The 24,586-nt window shown below is 32.4% G+C and overlaps 2 protein-coding genes across 2 annotated transcripts; both read left to right on the top strand.

Moving 5' to 3' along the window:
* Positions 1–2,458: 2,458 nt before the first annotated feature.
* On the top strand, positions 2,459–4,427 carry LOC134697918 (uncharacterized). The gene is made up of 2 exons (XM_063560204.1): positions 2,459–2,522; positions 3,802–4,427. The coding sequence occupies exon 2, from the start codon at positions 3,969–3,971 to the stop codon at positions 4,425–4,427; it is 459 nt and encodes a 152-aa protein (XP_063416274.1). The 5' UTR covers positions 2,459–2,522; positions 3,802–3,968.
* A 7,536-nt stretch (positions 4,428–11,963) lies between these two features.
* On the top strand, positions 11,964–23,909 carry LOC134697919 (uncharacterized). Its single transcript, XM_063560205.1, has 6 exons — positions 11,964–12,073; positions 15,032–15,087; positions 20,001–20,106; positions 21,031–21,077; positions 23,294–23,368; positions 23,893–23,909. The coding sequence occupies exons 1-6, from the start codon at positions 11,979–11,981 to the stop codon at positions 23,907–23,909; spliced, it is 396 nt and encodes a 131-aa protein (XP_063416275.1). The 5' UTR covers positions 11,964–11,978.
* Positions 23,910–24,586: the final 677 nt, after the last annotated feature.

The following is a 24,586-nucleotide window of genomic DNA, read 5'->3' on the forward strand; positions in this document are numbered from 1 at the left end:
GGATAACCAAAAATATAAATCCAAAAGGTGTTACCAATCTGGCGAGGATATTTAGGTCTAAGGATATATGAACTGTTTATCTTACTAATAATTTTTAATAACAAGCAGCTGTTACGTATGTTATAGGAATGACCACACGAGTTATATTCTTTGTTTAAACAGGATTGAAAACCTCTTTTTCATGAAAAGTGTGCCAAATATACAACAGTTCTATTAAATGACAAAAAAGTCTATTGTATTTCCTGTCATCAAAGGACATGATGCCGGAAATAATACAGAATCTCATGAAAGTGATATAAATATATGTCAAAAAAATCCTACACACTTTATTAATCATTGATAATAAGTATATTAATAAAACATTACTTGTTGATATATTTTAGAATGTGATAAGGGTTACACGTCAACCAAAGGTGAGCCATGTATGCCATGCTCTAGAAAAAAATATGGATATCGGTGCGCTGATACGTGCCATTTCTGTGCGGCATATCAAAGGTCTGGTAACAGTATCTAGAGAATATGAGCATCAACAAAACTTATTTAATTTATGTTTAATTTCATAAGCTTAAACTTAAAAAAATGTGTGTACATCAATCTTAATTAGAGTAAAGCGAACCTTGGAACAAATTATCAATAACATATAGTAAAGAAGTGGTACATGATTAAGGGTACCACTGTCGTTAATAGCCACTAAAAACAATCACCGTTTATCATCAGTACAGCGGATATAGGTATTAATTAAGCGGGTGTGATTGATTTTGACCCCACACGGTAACGAACATCTTTGTTTTGTTCATATAATATCAATGTATACCTCAATCTAAACATAATTGTTGTTTTAAGAAATGATTTGGTCGTATGTTGATGATTAGAGATGATTAGAGATGTCTCATTATTTTCCCAAAACAAGAACGATTACTAAAAGCATGTGCAAATACTTGTCAAAGAAGTTGTAAAGCTGACCACATAAATCCTTCTGTACGGTGCATAGTTAATTTGCTGAACTTCGTACACAAAAACAAAATGTTCATATTCGTTTATTACCAAAAAAACTTCAACGATGAGTAATAACTGTAGGTTTATGATTGGAAACTATTACTTTTGCCCTGTTTTAGGTTTCTTTCAGGTAAAACATGTAAATGTCTCGACAATAGTATCAAAATTGAAAGTTGGTGTTTACATTCACAACTATTTGCGCATTTACAAGTTATTTTTTCTTATAAGAATATAAAAGTTGTCCTACTGAATGTTGATAAAACAAAACAAAGTTTTTCGTCACCGTGTCAGTCCAAAATCGATCATGCCCGCTTGGTTAGTAACTATATCCGCTGTACGATGATACACGGAAGCAATAAAGCTATCTTACAGATGGAACTTATTGTTTTGGCATGCTTAATTAGATGCACACTCACTAAAACTAAAAGTAATTCAGGGATGTATTGTCTTGCAGGTGTGATCATATACATGGATGTACCAATGTAACAACAAAAGCTAGTACACAATTGTCAGATTTAGGTATTTGTCTTTTTCTTAAGTTATGAAAGTCACTATTTTGAATATATCTACCTTCAGTTTCGATAGTATTCGCATGTACACTGAATGTTGATAAAACAAAATAAAGTTTTTCGTCACCGTGTCAGTCCAAAATCGATCATGCCCGCTTGGTTAGTACCTATATCCGCTGTACACAATTGTCAGATTTAGGTATTTGTCTTTTTCTTACGTTATGAAAGTCACTATTTTGAATATTTCTACCTTCAGTTTCGATAGTATTCGTATATAATTTGAAATACGGGACATAATCGGCTGACCAACAGAACGTTGTGAAAAATACATGTAATTGTAGCATTCAAGATTGACGTTATGTTCATTAAAAAGGAATCGTATAATTAACCTCGAAAACCTAACATAATAATATTACATAGGGGGAGGGGGATTTAAAACGGTGGACGTTGAAATACCTTCAATGAACAATACAAAACGAAAAATAGTATTACAGAGAAGGTAAAACAACATCCAATGTATGCAAAATGCAAAACTTGAAGCAAGCTGCGTTGACTTCTTATAAAAACAAAAAGAAACGATGCTTCACAAAAATCAGTAGAACACATTTCTGAACTTGAAGATAAAAGGTATGTCATTTAATTGTAGAATACTAATCATGTGATAATCTTGGTATAAACAGAGTAACCACACAAGAAAACCCTAAAAAAACAAAGATATGTTTTTTGTTTCGTTTTAAATCTTAAATCTTTAAAATCTAGATACCTATATTTGTTCAGCTAAGTAGCCTCAGTTTATGCAGAAGTTTGAAAACAAATACATGAGTTCCATGTGTTTCTAATTAAGACTGAGACTGTCAATTTCTTATAATTAAAAAAGTTCAACTGGTGTATGAGTCCTATTAAAAAAACTTAGACGTTTTCATTTCATAATATCGTATTTTTTTCGTTTAGAATACAATGCTACCACAGTAATAGAGCTATCAGAAACACACACTGCCACTGTTGTCGACAGATATGGTAAACACTTTTTGCTAGATGTGTTTGGTAATATCGTATGTTTTTGTCATGTAGATTGATAAAGTCTAATAACACATGCTTTTTCATGGTCATAGGCAAATTTAAAGTATCTAATATCACATTAGATTCCAAATAAGCAAACAGCAACAAAAACAATCACATGATTTATTTTCAACCATATTTTTAAAATGATAACCATTGTTTAATGAGCTTTTATCAAAACAATTTAGTCAGTCTGGTAGTTTTAAACACTTTCAAATGTCATGAGTATTTTTTAATTTATATAATCCCTTCAACAAATTTCAGGCATTGAAATTATATTTTGTTAACGTACGTTTACATAGTAAAGGGTTTGATATTTGTTTTTGCATGCTTCAAGCTGTGTCATTAAAGCGCACCGGGAGAACTATCCATGATTTTGTTCACTTATTCTAAACGTAAACCGTATAGTTGTACTCTGAGAGTGCAAACGATATCTGTTTCAAACAAAGACAAGGTATGAACAATCATATAAACAGTCGTGAACGAGTGATAACTGTATCAAAGATTTACATGTATCGAGTACAGACTGTTCCCAAACCATTCCAATTCCTCTGTTTTGGGCAAGTGCTACTTCTCCCTTACCATATCCCTTCGTTGAGCTGATGATACATTATAACAAATAATAAAACAGAATATTTCATGTATTTGCATTTTTTAAAAGCACTTTTACAAATAGACCAGCAGTCAATGAGAAAACGATATTCAGTAACTACGTCCATTCGATATGCATGTAGGTATGAAACAAGAAAGATGCAATACAAAGCTCTGATTAAAAAAAAGTACACACTTATCACAAAAATGTTCGAATAAACAAGAACGTGCCCATGGTTCACTAATGCCCCACTCACCTTATTATGTTTCTTGTTTTGAATTTGGAATTAAAATATGAACGATCATATCATAGAAAACATGTGTACTAAGTTTCAAGTTGGTAGGATCATTGAAAACTATCTTGACCAAAAACTTTAAAAGGACCCGGGACAGGCCGACAGACGGACAAACGGACGGACATTTCGGAAAAAATATGACCAATAAGTGGGGCATCATAATGGAGATAATGCAAATAACAGCTATCAAGCAAGCTATAATTTGGAGAAATTATGTATGTTAACTCCATTGTCATGACGAGAAAATGGAGGTATTCATTGTGTGTGTACTATTGAAGGATAAAAATGGATTTTTATATATAATTTCACATCCTATATGTTACGACTAATTTGGTCAATTATATTTTCAGAGATTTTTATAAGGCATGCAATATATACCGTGTGTATTGGTTGTGCTTGCATTTTCGGCTTGGTCCTAACTGGAATATTGGTCTGCAAATGGAGGAAGTATAGAACAACACATATTCTTTGTAGGCATGTCCATTCTGACGCAATTCAGAGTCCGACAGAAAACAGTATGGAAAGCGTCTACGAGGAAATTGATGACATTGCACTTCAAGAGCCTGCTCAACATCCAAACATTAGTAATACTAATGAGGAACTATCTTCTAATTTTTCGTCTAGCTCTGATAAGAGCGACATATCAACCACCGAAGAACAATATCTAAACCCATATCAAATTATCATCCCGAGTATCGAATATCGTCCATATAGTGTTATAGAACGAGATGTAAAAGAAATAAGAAATATTTCATGTAAAACGGAAAGTGTAACAAAAGAGAAATATGAAAAGGAATTGGATGAACAAGAAGAACACACAGTTTTCACAAACGTGCTATTATATCCTCTAAATTATTCTGAAGTAGAGTTTAATACAACAGATATATGTAACACTGAGATAGCCTCAAAACAAGCTACAACCAATCCATGTTCGGAAGAAAAAACAGAATACCTTGAAATTGTTCATAATGTTTAATGTTCAGTCCTCTTCAACTTTGTACTTGTTTGGCTTTTTAAATATTTTGATATGAGCGTCACTGATGAGTCTTATGAAGACGAAACTCGTTTCTGGCGTACTACATTGTAATCCTGGTACCTTTGATAACTATTTCCCTAGAATATTAATAAATTTGACTGATTCCTTTTTGTATTTTTTGTTAATCTATTAATTAATAATAACAAAAGTGTTTTATCTATATTTGTAAATTTGAATCAAAACGAAATGTTTTATTGCAAATGATACACTATGACTTGATGTTTGTCACGTTGTCTATTGAATTAGATTTTCACACAAAAAGATTGACGGTTGCTTGGCATAAATTATCTCAAGGATTAAGGGGCTTCCTTATTTAAAAGAAACCTGCTAACACCAAGCAAACAGACGGATAATACACACGTTCACTGTTGTATATTAGTGTAGTATAATTGCCAAAATATTCACTATAATAATTTAAAGCGGTAAACAATTGAAGGCCAACGTACGGTGCAGTTAACAGATATGTCTTATTGTATTACAGATAAAGAAGTAAAATAGTAACGACTATTCTCTGGAGCATGATTTGTTTAATTGTGCATCACGATTGAAGATTGTTTTAAATAAACAGAAATAATATAACAGTCATCTTTTACAAATAAATTAAAAAATCCATTTTTTTTAGTTTAAAAATGAAAACCATTGTGAATAACGTCACGGTACAACGACGACATTATGTCTATAAGATAAGAGACAAACACAACCAGTCATTAAGAGGATGTGTTACATGTATATGTACATCAAAAATTAAATTATTCATAGATAAACATAGCAATAATGATCACATATGCTTTGTTCATATATTATTATAGTTCTTGAATATTCCATTACAATTAAAAAAGATACCGTGCTTTAACCTATAATGGTTTACTGTTTAAATTGTTATTTGGATGGAGAGTTGTCTCATTGGCACTCACACCACATCTTCCTATATCTACATATATAAAATATATTTACAAATGAACAAAATTAATAAATAAATCGTGTTTTAACTTTATTCAAACGGTTAAAATGAAAACTGTAGTATATGTCAACAATTTTATAGTACATTTATAGATTTCAAAAAAAGTAAAATCACAAAAATACTGAACTTAAAGGAAAATCAATTCGGAAAGTACATAATCACATGGCAAAAATAGCAAAACGCATCAAAAATGAAAAGACAAGAACTGTTATATTCCTAACTTGGTACAGGCATTTTCTAATGAAGAAAATGGTTGATTAAACCTGGTTCTATAGCGCTACCCCTTTCGATTTAATGACAGTCTCATCAAATTCCGTTATATTTACATTGATGCGTTAAACAAACAGACACAATAAATGAAATAGTCAAGATATGAATACATCAGTCATCATCGTATAACAATTTTAAAAGGAACAATTTGACAGAACACAAAAACATCTACTATCTACGAACACATTGATTGATTTGAGGGTCTGACGTCAGAAAATTTGTATACGTCACATAAATTTGTCGTTCAATGTGCATACAAACAATTTTAAAATTTACATAGGCAATGTAAGCATACAGGGTTAAAAATCAAAAGTATGTAAGAATAAATTTCAGAAATAGACCGAGATTTGAACTAGTCCAAAAATTATAGATAGAATTTATAAGAATCCAAAAATAGTTAATTCCACTACGCGATTGAATGATTTTGACGTTTGGGGTTCAACGTATATAGTAATTCATAATAAAATATATTAAACTGACATTGTTAGATTAATATGGTTATGTAAAACATCGTACTTTGAACGACAAAATTATTTCATTTACTAATATTACTTTTACGTATGGATCTTAAATACTATGAATGACAAAACTGTTTTATTCAATAATACTACTTTTTCGGTTTAGTCTTTTTATGATATACATTTGACGTGAAACTGTACTTATGTATCCCGTCATACTTTGAACCATGTAATTATTTTATTTATTATTATTACTTTTACTGTTAAATCCTGTTTGTTATATCTACTTTGAATGACTCTGCATGCATGGATGCCGTCATACTTTGAACGACAAAATTATTTTTATGTCTACCTGTGCGAATTTCAAACGCGCAATTTTACACCAGTACTTAAAACCTTTTATCCTTTACGGGTAGACTTTACATGCATAAATTAGATCGTATAAGCATAACAAAATTAGTGTGTTAAATTTGGTGTATGCCTTTATGTGCTTCTTCGTTACATTTGTTGTTTTTACAGTGATATTAAGATGATACATTGTAAGACATTATTGACTGCTGTACCCCTATTTTTGACATTTTTACTCTTTGAGTATGTTTGTTTTGTCATTCATCGTTGACAATGTAATGGAATTTGATGCGACTGTCATAAAAGTGAGAGGTTTAGCTAGCTATAAAACCAGGTTCAATCAACCATTGTCTACATCAGGAAAGCCTGTTCCAAGTCAGGAATATGACAGTTGTTATACATTCGTTTGATGTGTTTGGACTTTTGATTTTGAATTTTCCTCGGAGTTTAGTATTTTTGTGTTTTTACTTTTATCATACTGACGGGATCTTTTAAAGTACAGATTCACGTTGGAAGAACAAAAGAAATACAACAAATGAAAGCAAATAAAAACACATTAACGAGATGTATAAGTACATTGTACCGAGCCACGTCAAACGGATACCAAATAAAACCATTCAACAGTAAAAGTTATATTAATAATAGAACAAAGACAAATGAAAGAACAATAAAACATGTTGTTAAGATAATAAACATCATCAGTACGCATAATCTATACATCAAGACCATCGTGTATTATTTGAGAAGTAGATGGAATATCTATCAACAAGGTCTTGGTACCTTCCGACGAACTTCTTTAGAAAAAGGACGAGACGTTCTTTGACATACCACTGGTTCATCAATTTTCTACTCAGACACTGATGACGTTTTACAAAGTCTGAGTAGGAGCTGCAAGCTCTTGGATATCGAAAAGGTTGGGAAATATATATCCCATGTGCAGGGGAAGTAAGTATATTGCTACTAAGGTGGGGGGAATTTATAATTTCAAAATTTAAATCGTCTCGTTTGTCATAGATTCTGGTACTGAGATGACTTTGTAAGTCTAAAAATGAGGCGGAGGAATCCGTGTCTGTTGTTTCCTTAATCTCTAGTTCTGGGGATATATTAATGTAACCCAATCAGAAAAGTTCTGATTGTTTATGGAAAGAACATCATCAATATATCTGAAAGTGAAATTAAATAATCTGGCTTCTTTGATCCTCTTGTTTTTGACAAGTGTCTGGAGGAACTCCGATTAATCTGAAAAAAAGAAGAAGTCGGCAAGAAGAGGCGCACGGTTTGTTCCCATAGGAATTTCGACAATTTGTTGGAAAAGTCTACCTCCAAACTCAACAAATATGTTTTCGATAACAAATTCCAGCATACTGACCACTTGTTCTTCTGTGTAGCATGTTTTACCTTTTAGTTTGTCACTATTAATTGTGAATAATTTCTTTGGGGCGATTTTTCAATTTAACATGGGGAATGGTGGTATACAGGGTTAAAAATTAAAAGTTTTGATGGAACTAATTTCAGAAAAAGACCGAGATTTAAAATTGTCTAGAAGTTCTTTAGAATTTTTAAGAATCCACATATGGTTAATACCACTACGCGAGTAAACAGTTTCACAGTATTTCTGAAGACCCTCTTTCATTGCAGACATAATTTTAGTCAATCTAATGGACAATTCTTTAGTGGAACATGAAGATGAGCCAGTAATATATCGTTGTTTGTACGGAATTTTATGAAGCTTTGGTATCCAATTCAAACAAGGTAAGTCCTCCGATTTGGTGTTCAATGTAATGTTTATTGAAGCCATGAAGGACTTATGATTTGCTCAAATCTCATCCTTGTCAAGTGATATGTCTTTGTATGTGTATTACCTGAGTGCTCCGTTATACTCAATTCTTTTACAAGACATTCGTAGTAATACGATTTACATACAAAGACAATATTATTTGAAGCTTTGTCCGCAGAAACAACAACCCACTTATCATGAAGAGTTGATACACATTTCATGGCCTCTTTGTCTCTGAAAACGGACTTTGGTCGATCGTTCACACAGTTTTTCAACTTGTGAATGCGACATTTAATCAGAGACCTGATAGTTTTAACCCATTCTGACAAAGTTTCTAGTTCTTCTCGCTTAGCTCATGCTCTGGTGTAGTCCTCAATAAAATACATAATTATTTTGAAGTTATGGTTCCAATTGATGTGTTGGGGTTCTCTAAACCTATGACCATGAGAAATCACCTTTCGGAGATTTTCATGTTGAATTATGTTTAGATTCCCAGTTATAGCATGACCAGAGGGGGTGTAATTATAAGGCGAGTGGGAACAGTCACCTGTCGGAGAGTTTTTTAGGTATTGTTTTAAGTCAAGGTCCTGCAATGCTTGTTTATAGTCAAATATTTTAGGTGCAATGGTTTTGGTGTAACTGTAGGATACAATTGGAACAGACTGATTTGAAAATAAATAGGAATTTTAGTTTATATAGGTCTAGGGTGATATCAGGGCCAATATAAAACAAATAGGTTGTAATCTCTGAATCACATATTCAAGAAAAGTGGGAAAAAAAGATTTATCACATTTCCTATTGATTTTTATCATTTACTGCATACGCATCTATTGTAACCTTTCGCTTTTTTTAATATGGTTATACAAAGAAACTAAGAAGAAAAACAGAATTATCATAGTTGTTAATACACACACCGTCATTGTACGCCATTGTCGTTAAGAACATACAGACGTCCCGTCATTTAATCGGACACAATATACGCGAAACATAACGTTTTCGTAACAAATTTTGGATAAATGTATGTATCTTTAATTATGCTTTAATTAAACATGTTAAAGGATAAAGGAAACCAACTATATTAATTATAAACATATTGTGATTTAGGATGAGGAAGTGGAAACGTATATAAATACAATTATATATGTATTAGATATATATGTGTCAATCCAATGGTATAATATGTTTTTCTAGTATTTTCAAGTGTGATTAAAATATGTAACTCATCAAATACACTTTAACTATACAAGATCATTCAATGCCAGAAAATTTACAACCCTTCCACGTAAAAAAGACTCACGTACTAATAAACTTGCATTTAAGTATTACGCTTGTACAAATCATCGATTGCCACTTAACAATATGTATACTTTAACATTGATTTTAATATTGTTGGTATACAATAAGGAAATTATTATTTAAAAATAACATGACATAGTCAACTATAAATATTTCCTTAATATAATTAAACAATACATTTGTATATGACTCCGACTTCTTGTATAGAAATACTATAGTCAGTGGTTTGTCAATTACTTTAATGGGTGTATAGCAAGGTCAAATTTCATTGTAGATCAATAGAGTTAGCACACTGGAAACACACAAGTTTACATGTAGATTTCATATTTTCATACTTCTTTATTTGTTATTAAACCAAGTAAATAGAAAAAAAATTATTTTCACATAATAACATACTTAAATTCTGCGCATGAGAATTTTTTAAAAACAAAATGGAACGTTGAAATACTACAAATTAAGTAATCTCAAAACGATGTATCAGATTTTGTTTTAAATTTTAAATTAATAAGTAACAGTTGAAATATAGATCTCAAAGGATTTTTCATGTAGAAAATGGCGGATTTAACCTTTTTTAATGGCTAGCTAAACCTTTCACTTGTCTGACAGTTACAGCATATACTTTCCTTATGCATGTTATATTTAAAACAATGGGCGAGCCACCATGGGATTGCCTGGAGTACAAATGATAAGTCTTTTACTGGGTGTTGTCAATAAGGAATTGTGTATCTTGTTTCATTTATATCTTTATAATCTAATCGAATATATTTTTTTATAACAAGCAAAAACAAAGTACAATTAGAAAATACTTAAAGTAATTTTATCTTTATCGGATAACCGACGCAACACATAATATTGGGTAAATGAGGGCATCACTAGAATACAGTTTACCGATATTCAGATGTAATTAAGTACAACCAAGTAAAGCATAAACATGAAAGAATCACTTGCTTTTTTAGACAAAGCATTTTGCGTTGTAGGGGAACTAGTTTCATTTATAAAAAGAAGTAAAATAGACCATGTCAGAATTGTTGTCCTCACACATATATTGTATTTTAAGAACAGTGAACACAAATAAAAGAATTCCAACTGCTGTTTCGCGGATTCAATGAAGGCATGAAAATTAGCTGATACATGTTTGAACGTATCTCGAGTTGTACCAATTAAGGCATGTTAAAAATTTTAAAATCCAGGAAATGGACCAAATTAATACAAATACTGATACCAAATTATTTTCTGATTTAACAATCGAAGACCAGGAAAAAACATGTCACTTGCGAGTTGAGATCGGCTCGGGTCGGGTAGGCAAACCGTTATTGTGACTAAAGATGAACAAAAAATATTATGGTGATCATATACATGTACTTTTCTATAGTAGATTTCAGGGCATCTTTCTTTCTGATAGCTCACGTTGAACATTTTGTCTTGAAGGATTGCACTGTCTCTTGTTGATGAAGTTATAAAGAGTAGAGAATGCACTTACTAAACAATTGATATTTCAGTTTGAAACAGCAAAACTGCAATCCAATTTTGAACAGAAATGCAAAAACCTTCATAACAGAACAATGATAGCATAGTTCGATTATACTTTCACATAACATATCGAAAGCAATGACTCGTTAAAAGATTTAGGATGCTTGATAATTAATTGTTCAATGTTAATACTGTGGATTCATTATTATTCGTTGGATACCAATTTTCGTGGATAACGTGGGAATAGGTGAACCACGAAATTAAACGTTCCACTAATGAGAAATTTTCAAAAGGCTCGTTTAAAGACTTCAGCAAAACCACGAAATTAAATGTCCACGAATACGCAAGTTTTCCTTCATCCACGAAAATTGGTGCCCACGAAAATAAATGAATCCACAGTATTGGAAATCATATCATTAACAAATTGAACATTGTCTAAAAGCAAAATAATCGTTGACTGAATACTCGTATTTTTTGCAGTCAAGATATTTGAAAGAACCCTTATACACAACTGATGAATTGATTATTATGGTTCTTATGTTGACGTAACGAAATATCTTGCTTTTGAAAAAAATATAGGTTTTTGTCGATAGATGCCATAAATAAAAGACATTGTAACTAGTAGAACAAACTCATATTCATTTTCCCGAGTTATCCATGCGAATCAAGTATGACTTATTCACAAAGGTTTTAATTAAAATGGTCGTTTCTTTACTTCTAATTTATTCAAACATAACAGTTTAAAAGACAAACATTTGAAGAATAAACGTTTATTAAACAAGCCCTTATATGCACAACAGTTACCATGATTATTGAACCTGTGTGTAAATATTTCCTGTTTGTCAAGTGCTTATAAGTTTTAATTAGTGAAATAATGTGATTGTTTTCCTTGTTGAAACTATGTCAGAAATATGTTTCATATCACAACAGTTTTTGTTTTTATCATTATCAGAAAAACATATTGCAGCAATATCACAGTAGACTGTTATAAAACAGATACACATGGGTTAGTATATCATTTTTTCATTACTGTTATTGCTTAAATGTTACACTTTTTCGTCTGCATGTATACTTTTGTTTTCCACATTATGCTTTCCCAAATCTTTACAATTGAACGATTGCTATAATTATAGATTATCGTTGATCATCTCAACGAGATTGATTTTCTCGCTTGAGCTGGTACAAATATAAAAAAAAATACCGATCAGTACTTAATCATTTCGACCTTTTGCTCGACAAAAGTCCGATCATTTCCAGATTAACTCGACCAATGTCCGATCTTTTCCAGATCACTACGACTTCTATATTTATTTCATCCAAGACCAACTCGACCAATACCCGATCCTTTCGCGTGAGACCCCATTCGACCACTTTACGATCTCTAAGAAGAGATCGGACATTGATCGAGTTAATCAGGAAATGATCGGACTTTAGTCGAGCAAATGTCGAAATGATCGAGTACTGATGGGTATTTTTTTTGTATTCCGACCGAACTCGATCTCTTCACGATCCTTTCCCGATCAATTCGACCGCTACTCGACGACTTCTCGATCTCTTCTCGAGTGACCTGCTTCTCGATGCCTACTCAAATGTTTTCGACATATCAAAAACTCTCGGGTAGACAGTCAGATCAATGCCGAGCAAGGTAGATTATCCCGAACATTCTTGTCGATTGAGCCAGACTTGTCTCTCGATCACGTAATTTGTCTTGATCGGGCTTGATCGAGTTGATCTGATCGGCAGTGTGAACCTAGCTTAAAAGAAATACTTTTTTTGTAGTCTGCATCGAGTGTGTTCACTCGATCCGATATTATAACTCAAATTCCAACTTGCATTTGAAATTTTATTTTAAGAAATTAAGATATTTTACAATCAAAATTTTCAAAACAGAACATATTTCAAATTTAGAAACCTGCATTGTTTTCCAACTTACCTAATGATGATGGAATACTATCGTGTAGGGAAATATTGAACTCTCGCAACACTTTTAAACCATCTATCTAATGTTTAGTTCAACTGCTTACTCTGGTCCTGATATGCCACACTTTCACCTTTAATGGTGAACATTACCTCCAGATAAACAGGACAGCGGTCGGGCCAAAATGGCACCGTCTTATGCCAATATTTTCTTGGGCAAATTAGAAAAACAAATTATTTCAACATCTTTATTCCAACCTCTGTCTTGGTTCAGTTTTTTTGATTATGTTGACATGAAATAGATTGAATATCAACAAAAACTAGATGATTTTATCATACATGCAAACAACGCCCACCTGTCAATTAAATTTACATAGATTAAATTTCTGATTCTAAAATATACTTTTTTTTTCACATACACATCTCAAAAGGACGGTGTCAAATTAACTGAACTCTACTGTAAACATACAGATAAACATCAGTACTTTTCTTCACATTCTGACACCCCAAACACTGTACAAAAAATATCCCTTACAGTCAACCTCTCGGAGGTAATTGGATTTGCTCATCTGAGGAGACTGTAACTAAACCGTTACAGAGACTCTGCGGATTTTTGACGAAACGAGGTTATAAGGAATGGGACAAGATAAGAGGTTTGCACGTGCTAACAATAACAGCCGCGATTACCTGTTTCAGTACATAAAAAGGTGCAGTAATACCCGCCTCTACTAACCTTTCACGTTTGATCCGTGCCAATTGGCAAAGCATTGCCAATCACCCAAAATTATCAAAAATCTTTCACAATCCTAATGTGTTAGCTTTCCGAAGAACAGCAAGTCTATAAACGACTCATTTGTGAAAGCTCAATTCTACTCTATACAAGCTGTTCAACTGCAGGATGATGCAAGGGTTTGACAGGGATGTAAAAAGTACGCAGTCACGTTTCACCTTAGTCAACATACTGTTTTTCAATCATTCTCAAACTGCTATACATTTGGAATGTCTAAATACACAGTCTCTGTTGTAATTGCTCTATCTTTGTCAAATTTGAAATATTACACCAACTTAGACCGGTCCAGGGCTGTTTTTTGGAACCTTTTTTAACGCAGTCGTTGTAATATCCTAACTGTCTTCACCTTTGGAATTTCAGAGTTGTGTCAGTTCATCATGTTCATATCACAAAAAAACTTTTAGTATTTTTATGATTGCGTACTAGTATCTTTGCAGTCTTTGCGTCGTGTTTTGAAATTTTAAAATTGTACCAGCGTCTCTGATATTCGCTAAAGAAAAATTGTTTGTTTGTATACATTTAAGATTGTGAAAGTGTTATAACTAGACTAGATTGACATGATTCATTTTACTTCGTGGTCATACTGATGAAGGATATTTGTTTATCGACATATCTATATTTACATTTGTTCAATTTATTGTTATTTGCTGTTGATGTTGTACCCTTTTAGACTGGTTATTAATATATATTATATTTTGTAGTATACTGTCTCATATGTATGTGATACATCGCCCCATAAAGTTTATCGTTTGCTATGTATTCAGTCAGTTAATATATGTATGCATAAGGTATCAGTTTTTACAAACTCATCCTAGAATCTTAGATGAAATTATGTCTACAAAAGACTCACCAGTGACGCTCATTCAAGCTAAGTCAAAAAGGCCGAAATAAGGTATGGAGTTGAAGAGCATTGAGGATCAAAATGCTTTTTGTCAAACATAGCTAAGGTAAGCTTTTCCTAAGATAGATAATCCTTAGTATTTTAAATTTATAATGATGATCATATGACGTGTTGACTACCATATACTTAGCTTGGACGGTGATATCCTCGTGGAATAAAACTAAACAAGAAGTGGCATCGACCCAGTGGTTGTAAATAAACTCATTATAGATACCAGTATTGCAATTTTGTATTTGCGCCAGACGCGTGTTTTTATATGAGTTTTACTTGGTTTATAATTTTTATCCCTTTTATAGGTTGGAAAAACTTTATCCTTTGTTAAATTAGATGGTCATAATATTACTTTTTTATCTTAGAGAAAAGAACTTTTTTTGCTGTGATAATACCGAAAAGAAAAATGGAACATGCACTGGTAAGTTTGTGTTAAGTTGGTAAGTTGATAGACGTACAAATGTATGCATCACTACTTTATTTTAAAATAGTCTCTTTTAAGCTCTAATTGTTTTAATTCATAATGTGTTTATCCGCCTATGAGTGGTACAAAGTTTTTTTAACCACATCGAGACGTCTCATCAATATTGGATTTTTTAAAGAAAAGTGTTTGTTCCATCAGATTGAGTCTAAATAAATGTAGTTTTATATAGAGAAATGTGTACACTTTTACATTCACGTAAACTTTCTGCTGCCTTTTATACATGCTGTTATTTTAGTTCCATTAAGCTATCTGCCTGTAATTTAACCAATCCTAAAAAGCATTAATGATGTGTGCTTCGAATATGGCGAATTTTACAATCTTTATTCATAAAACCAGGCGTTCTGGTCATTCAGTATCAACACGGGTCATACTATTGAAATTTTAACTATGTTCATAAATAGTTCAGTGTTTCTATTTTCTGAAGTGTTATAAATTTTAAATCGTATACCTACGTTGTAAAGTATTTGCTGTTGTATTGAGCCAATAACATAGTTTTATGAAAACAAACGTTTGAATGTATATGAATCTAAACAATAAAATAAGACGATTTGAACCTTGGGATTATACTTTAAAAAGAAAATTATATGTGTAGGACTCAAATCTATGGCGGGTTCCAAATATATGACGTTCCAAAAACCATACAACTCAAATCTATGGCAGATTTGGGGGAAAGAGTAACATATTACGTATATATTATAACATATTACATGTATAATCCTGGTACTTTTGATAACTATATTACGTCACACTTCAATAACGCCATATTACATCTTCGCCGCCGCTAACGATGGCGGATCAAATAGATTTGAACACCATTCAAGATAGAGAAATTCCCATGACAACAGTTTGTTGGTTGTTTAGAAGAAGATGTGACCTATTATCCCAGAATGGACAAAATGTGCTGTACCGGCCGAATCCAGCGATGAAATATGGCACCGCTTTTTTCAGTACCGCATATTTTAGAAAAAAAAAAGAGTTCTTGGGCCTTTTTAGCTTGCTGTTCGGTGTAAGCCAAGGCTCCGTGTTAATGGCCGTACCTTGACATATAATGGTTTACTTTTATAAACTGCTACTTGGATGAAGACTTGACACTATTTAGTAGTAGTTTACTGTCTACGGCTGGCAAAGTTTATAAAGTGAAATATAGATTTACCGGATACAAATTTGATTTAAATCGTCATCAAATAAAAAAGATGTGTTAAAGATTTCGCTGAAATAAATTATAGTATTTGAACATTTAAACTTTTTACATTTATTTGTGTCTCTTTTAATATTTTTTTCTAAAATATTGACATGATTGAGGCATGTATTTTTCACAAATGTTATTGGACATGATCCCGTTGTTGTATATTTTCACTTGCTTAAAAAGTAATTGGTTGAAAATGAACTGCACTGTTTTCCATTTGCACAAAACTTGCCATACATTTGGAAGCAATATAAATCCGCCATACATGAGGAAATTATAAAACGTGCCATAGATTTGGAATGGTATGACGTCACATTTACCATAGATTTGGAATCTGCCCTAGATTTTGGAACCAACCATATATTTGAGTCCTACATATATACTTATTTATGCCATTCTATCCCCTTTCCTGTTCATGAATGCGATCTACCAAATTAGATTATTTACCGGAGTTTATATTAACATGAGCAACACGACGGTTGTCAAATGTGGAGCAAGATCTGGTTATCTTTCCGGAGTATCAGTTGTTGGTGGGGTTCGTGGTGCGTCTTTAGTTTTTCCATGTTGTGTCATGTGAACTATTATTTGTCTGTTTGTCTTTTTAATTTTTATTCATGGCGTTGTCAGTTTATTTTCGATCTATGCGTTTGACTCTTTTACTACTACGTGATTGCAAAACATGTACTTATTTTCCAAATAAGTCTAAAAGTTTAACAATTTGTAAAATTTTTTTTACCATGCTGTTATTTTGTAATTGTGTACTACATTTTTTGTTATAGTTCAACATGTTCAATACTGATTGTTTATCGTTCTACTTCTTTAACAAATTTCTTACGTTTTGCTTTTGGTTGTTTTAATTTTTTTTTTTTTAAGAAATGGATTTTTTAAAAATGTTATGCATCTCTTTATGGTGACTCCTGTTTTACTTTTATATGAATATATAAGAAAATATTTGAAGACAAACGATTTTTAATCGAGTGAATAATTCATCACCCCATGAAACTCAAGTATAAAATATTGAAAATAAATGACATTACAATAAATTGAAAACAGACAAAAATATGAAATATATATAACAGTGCGAACAAAATAAAAAGAAAAAATCGGATGTAACAGAAATTATTGATAAGTGGTTTTTTTTCTGAACGGACATAGTTACATACAGTTTTCTCGTTTGAATTGTTCTACATTGTCATTTCGGGGCCGTTTGTAGCTGACTATGCGGTTTGTGCTTTGCTCATTGTTGAAGGCCGTTCGGTGATCTATAGTTGTTAATTTCTTAGTACTTTGGTCTCTTGTTGACAGTTGTCTCATTGGCAATCATTCTACATCTTCTTTTTTATATATACATATGTTAAATCTAAACATACACTGCAGAACAGGACAGAACTATTAGTAAAATCATGTGACGAATCCGAATGAGTATGAAAGAAAAAACTATCAAGAACAATTTTATGTTGGCTGAGTTCCGTGAACCATATAAAAAAGTTAATTATGCTTCAAAATTGTTGTGTCTGGTGTTATCATAATGCTGTGAACGCATGCTATGGAATCAATACATACAAATTTCGAGTGAAAATGTGACCTCATAGCCTACCAATGTAATATGCATAAGGAGGTTCCGGTACACAAGATTAAACACCTTAAACATGCGAAATCTCCTATTGAAACACTAGTTTTACCACTCTCATGGAGAAGATTCCACGAGATAGCAATTTCAGGTCAATAATAAATAGATTAAAAGGCTGTGCCCCTTACGATTCTGTCAGTATTTTCTTTCTTTCTTTCAGTTAAATTCATCAAAAGATATGTGCTAGTGATTTAGACAAAATAAGCATATTATAAAAGTGGTCTTATATATGTTAGGTATATTGTCGTGAGAGATCTTCTGTTTTGAACGAATTTCTAAATTGTATGTGCCATCATGTAAATTATGGGTTTCAAATAGTTAAAGGGTATTCCTCAGTGATACTGTCGTTGTCTCTGATGTTCAGGTTGGTGAAGGTTTCATGAAATTGTAAAGATACCAGTATTCTGATGTTACAAGGTCACTTTCAAAGGAGTAGGTCCGGTAAGGACCGATTTTGGCCTCAAATTTCAGGTTCGTCTGACGAAAGATGTTGACAACATTTTAAACACTTAAGTGTTTTTTTTATTTGATTCAATTAATCTATGTGAAAGATTTAAACTAATTTAGTCATTAAAAACGCTCCGATTCAAGCTCAAATATGAAAATCTACCAAATATGCTGAAACATGTCACTTTCAAGATGTTTTTTGTCTAAAATGAAAGTGGCCGCATCCGTGTTCATCCTCAACCTTTATACATGTCATGTATTATCATAAAATACAACTTATATTTAAATATTTTTGATTAACAAGAATGCGGCCACTTTCGTTTTACACGGAAACCGTCTAAACTTTAACCAAAATGCTAGAATTGTGAAGATTTCAGTAATTAGCTAGTACTCGATTTTGTACATCGTATTGTCAAAAACAGCCCATATTTATGTAGCAGAAGCATTCTACTGTCCAATAAATAACTAAAAGTATACATTTTAACAATTTGGTAAAACTGCTATATTTTGGGGCCAAAAAGGGGTCTCACAGGACTTAATCCTTTGAGGACATCTACGGCGTTTGGTCACATCACAATTCAAGATGTTTTTAGTTTTCATGGCTCATTTTGTATCAATTATATAAAATTTATCATGGATCAATATGAACATAACATATATATATTAAGTCCTATAATTGATCAATGGGGAATTTAAGCCTTAGTTTACTATGCCTTACTCATAAGGCCATCATTTCGTCAATATGTTTACTAAAAATGGTATATTTTACAAGTGTATACCGAATTTGTCAATGTTCTCACGTGCACCAATGTCTTGTGCAAACTCTGCAAAAAGTTACTTATGTAGCAAAGCAGTTTATTTTTTTTTAACTTCTCAAAAGTGAAAAATGTCAGAGTTACACTGTGTGTGTAATGTTTGGGTGTTATGATTTAGTAGATAAATAAGTAGTTATGAGTATGTTTGACAACGCATCTTTTCCTAAACTGTAGAATAATGTTAATAAATGAGATACATTTGTAGGTCTTGTCATTTGGTGAGTCTTTCTTTTTGAAGTGTTTTATGTAGAAAAACATCCGGCGAAAGGTTTTCATTAGTAGCTATGTTAAATAATCTGTTGATGCTGTATCCTTGTAGAAGTTAACATATATCAATTTGCTTTCGAATTATGTCTGTAACATTAATATATTTGTCGGGGGGATTTTGATCTTTTCGTTTTTGCAGTGCTATTTGTAAAGCAAAACTCTTGGTCGTCTGTTGTATACAAACGAATACAAAAGCTATTCCACGAAACGTTCTTATGGTAGGTTGGTCCATTTGCTAAAGTATCGATCGAGACAGAACTGAACTATCAGGAATACTGTTGTGGATTTGGACTAGTATTAACACTAAACTAATTTTATAACTTAGAAAATATTCTAACCGCTCTAACCTTGAACTCAGTAACATCCGATAATTGTTCTGGAATTGTTGCTGATACATTGTGAGCCGGTTATTTTAAAACTGTATTACTGAACAATGCAAATCAAAGAGAAAATAACATTCCATAAAATCGTCCTTTTATCAGCAATGAAAGCATTTGTTTTATAGAATGTGCAGTGGGTTATTATTCAAAAGCGGGTCTTCCATGTGAGAAATGTCGTTATAAAGCATATGGGCCAAAATGTGTAGAAAATTGTGATTGTACCGTAGAACAGTATGTATATTGTTATAAATTTTCATTTAAATTGATTTATGTATTATAAGACACAGTGCCCTAATACACAACATTTATTTATATACATGTATATAGTACATAATAAGTAAGTGAATTCTTACCGACTATATCTTAACATGTTGCATTATATTAGTTGCCTATCAAAGTGATCAGTCTTTAATGTACAGAAACCTTCTTCCATTGATCTCTACGAAAACAAACGCAACGATTACAACTTGCTCGCTTTTAATGTGTTTTATAGAAAAAATCACTATTTCCCGTTAAAATTAAAAAATGTCACTAATCTGTTGGCAAAATCAAAAGCTCAAACATATCAACGGAATGCATAACTATCACATTCCTGAATTGGTATATCAAAAAAGTTGATTTAACCTGGTTTTATAGATAATAGCTAAACAGCTCACTTGTATGACAGTCGCATTAAATTTCATTATATTGACAAGTGCGCATATTTTTTATACTCTGTCTAAATAAATATGTTTCAGTAGTAAACGGAATTCAGTAATTTTCGTTATTTCATGTTTTCCATTTCACTTTTGGTATTAATTGTGCCGTTTGTTTTAATTAAGTTTTATTGGAATTGTGTTTACAACCTCAGTTGAAATCATACAAGGGGTTGCGTTTCATATCATGATTGCAGTGATAGAGAATCGATTCTTATAAATTACAGTACATATATAGTCCGCAAAAAAAACAAAAGTTTTCAAGTTCAAATGATGAAGTCCAGCCATCCTTTGTTTTACTGACGTCACATTAACGTATATAATTGCATGGTCTAGAATATCTGAATCACAATTGACCACACATACATGTTGTATATTCCAATTATCGTAGTCACATCTCAATGTTTCTTAAATATTTACGCTTTGTATTCTTTATTCAGCTTTCGAAATTTAATTGCAGATGTAATCATGTGAGAGGGTGCATCAGCGAATTCTCCTCCAATGAAAGTAAATATATCAATATTTTACAGATATTGAATATTAATAAATCTATAAATTTTAATTGATTAAATATTATTTATTTATTCGTGTATGTAGATAAGTTTACATAGCTGCTTTTGAATCTGCTAACCTTAATAGACGTCAATGACGACACTATTTAGCTAATTGTGGCGACTCTCTGTATATATTTTTAAAAATTGCTTACATCTCAAGAAAATTTGGAAGGCGAATACAGCATGGTAACCTTGACGTCCCAAAATATAGTGTATACTACTGTTTATATACAACTCGTCTAAACATCAACCCAACAATGTTAGATCTGTAAATTTGCTTTCGCAAATTTTTGGTTCTTCCCTCGCCGAGATTCGAACCCATGCTACTGTGATATCGTGACACCAAATCGCCTGCACTGCAGCCGTCCCGCTAGACCACACGACCACCTGGGCTTTCATATGGCCACCGAAAGCTCTTTTTTTGAGATCCCAGGTGGTCGTTTGGTCTAGCGGGACGGCTGCAGTGCAGGCGATTTGGTGTCACGATATCACAGTAGCATGGGTTCGAATCCCGGCGAGGGAAGAACCAAATATTTGCGAAAGCAAATTTACAGATCTAACATTGTTGGGTTGATGTTTAGACGAGTTGTATATACATTATGTACATAGCACATGTATCACCATCATTGATGGCAATCCGATGGATACATATGTTGTAGGGTTGTCACTGACTCAGACGTACTACTGTTTATATATATATAGATATAGGAAGATGTGGTGTGAGTGCCAATGAGACAACTCTCCATCCAAATAACAATTTAAAAATTAAACCATTATAGGTTAAAGTACGGCCTTCAACACGGAGCCTTGGCTCACACCGAACAACAAGCTATAAAGGGCCCCAAAATTACTAGTGTAAAACCATTCAAACGGGAAAACCACTGGTCTAATATGTATATATATACGAGTCTAAATTGAAAACTATATATATATGTTTATAGATTATAAATTTTGAAGACCATCAGTCTTTAGGACATATATAGATATAGGAAGATGTGGTGTGAGTGCCAATGAGACAACTCTCCATCCAAATAAAAATTAAAAAATTAAACCATTATAGGTTAAAGTACGGCCTTCAACATATATACAGTTTTGTTGGTTTTAAAGTGTGACTAGTTGGTTCGAATGTTCCAAGCACATACCACGCTTACTTTGGGTCATTGAAACCCATTTTACCGTGTAAGATCGCATTTTAAATAAACAGTCACATGGTCATGTATGACAATTTGGTGATAACGTTTTCATCCTATACAAATTGTGCTATGTTTGTCAATCTCATTAAAATCCGATGTTCTGATACGCTACCCTCCACTGTTAGTGGAGGGTAGCGTATCAGAACATCGGATTTTAATAACAGTGGAGGGTAGCGTATCAGAACATCGGATTTTAATGAGATTGTATGTTTGTCAGAAGGATACAAATAGAAATCATACAACAAAAACACAGAGTGGACGTGGCCGGATACTTGTATTTTGTTCCATTTGGTTGCATCCCAACAACAAAAATGTAAAGTTCAAATTTTAGAGTACTAGCAATTATTGACAGCTATTCAAAGCTATTTACAACAAATAAAAAAAATCATGCCTCGTAGACTGGATTATCAATCGTTACACATCTATTATCCTGTGGATTAAGTGTAATGACGTAATAAACAATCGCAGAAAAACCTGGAAGTTCATGTATACATATTAAAAAAAGGATTTAAAGGATGATCGATAAGCTTACCATCATAGTACATGTACGTCTGAGGACAAAATACTCCTAGCCGTAGATTTTTTCAAGAGAACACAAAACAAAACAAAACGTGTGATCGAAAATTTATATCAATTGCATGTAGACGTCAATCACATTATTTCCCCAAATAATGCTTTGTTATAATACAAACGATATTATTCAACAAAGACAGAAACTGTATCGAATACTGATAATTGCTGTATGATTAACAAAAAAATGCTACGTTTGAAAATGATCCCGTTCAAAGGTAAATGCCTTAATGTGTTAACATAACATGTGTATGTATCAATTCCGCTCTACATATCTCAGACTGGTAGGTTTGATTATGTTTCAATCAAGTCATGTGTTGTATTTAAATCACGATAATGTACAATTATAAATACGAGAACAGAATAAATTAACAATGTATTTACAATTTCTATACACAAACAACAGGCGCTTCTGTAAACGCAACTCGAGAAAGTACCATTTGGTTGCAGACCTCTAGCGCCTATACAGAAGGAAGCACTGGTAGGTTGGTTAATTTAACAAAAAAAATATTATGACTAGAGGGACAACAATTTCATATATTTGCGAAGAGAAAGTCAGAAATGAATATTATGACCGTGTCAAAACTAAAATACGAATCAGGATGACATTGACTATTTGACGCGATTGTATCCACGAATGTAAAGTATACAAAATTGAAAATGAGTGTTCCTTCGGAAACCAAAATGATCTTGATCTACCTTCTGAACAACATTAAGGTACCAGTCTTGTATTACAAGTCCAGTTTTCGGTGCATGTCAAAACATGAAGTTTTTTCTGAACTGATTTTTTTTCTGTTTGATTATATGTTAATGCTGAATTCAAACATATATATATATAGACTTTAAAAAAATCCTGCATATTTTGGGGCATTTCAATCCAGGAAAGTGAAAGGATATCATGTTTAGTACTGGAAGTGGTGCGGCCTAGTAAAAACAGCAAACAGAAAGTAGAAAAATTCACTTTCATTACCATTCAGTAATTTATACATATATATATATATATAGAAAGAGACACTGAATAGAGATTACTGCAAAAAAGTAGACTGTTCCGAAGACCAGTCAATGTAAACAACCAATCATTCCCCCCATCCCCAAGAAATATATTTACTAACTATAATAAATTAATATATGACCATGCAAATACTACATCATGATCCCTTCTACATGTTCTAGTAAAATGAGAATCGATTTGAAAAACCAAAGGCGGATTAAGGGGAGGTGCTTACTAAACAACAAAAATATATATTCTCAGGCGTATTTACTTTTGAATAAAACCTTTTATAGCGTAGATATCAACATTTAATCTGATGCATTTAAGCACACAGTCAATGGTTTTGATAGCATCTATGATTAAATAAATAGACATCTAAATTCTTTAAAATAGTCTCTATGTATATTTAATAGAGGGAGGAGGCAAACGGGGGGGGGGGGGGGGGGGGGGGGGGTCGTCATAGTAACAGCTAAACAACAAATTGGTTTGGCTAAAAACAGATAACAAGGAATTAAATTGGACAAAAACAGAAATCAGTAAATGAAATATTAAAATAATTCGGTCTTTGACAAATCAGTATTTCTTATTACGGATATAATCCTTTGTAACACTACAAACTGCTCAGAGTCTGAATTGACCAGTTTTTTTGCTCGACCAGTAAAATCGAGCACACATTTTACTCGACTAGTCTCGACATTGTCTCGACTG

The sequence above is a fragment of the Mytilus trossulus genome, chromosome 14 (genome assembly GCF_036588685.1).
Source record: "Mytilus trossulus isolate FHL-02 chromosome 14, PNRI_Mtr1.1.1.hap1, whole genome shotgun sequence".
Taxonomy (NCBI): domain Eukaryota; kingdom Metazoa; phylum Mollusca; class Bivalvia; order Mytilida; family Mytilidae; genus Mytilus; species Mytilus trossulus.

Coding starts and splice junctions, on each gene's coding strand:
- LOC134697918 (XM_063560204.1), top strand. CDS start 3,969: ATGGAAAGCGTCTACGAGGAAATTGATGACATTGCACTTCAAGAGCCT.
- LOC134697919 (XM_063560205.1), top strand. CDS start 11,979: ATGTTTCATATCACAACAGTTTTTGTTTTTATCATTATCAGAAAAACA. Junction 15,088..20,000: donor GAAAAATGGAACATGCACTG/GTAAGTTTGTGT, acceptor TTTGTTTTATAG/AATGTGCAGTGGGTTATTAT. Junction 20,107..21,030: donor TGTGATTGTACCGTAGAACA/GTATGTATATTG, acceptor ATTTAATTGCAG/ATGTAATCATGTGAGAGGGT.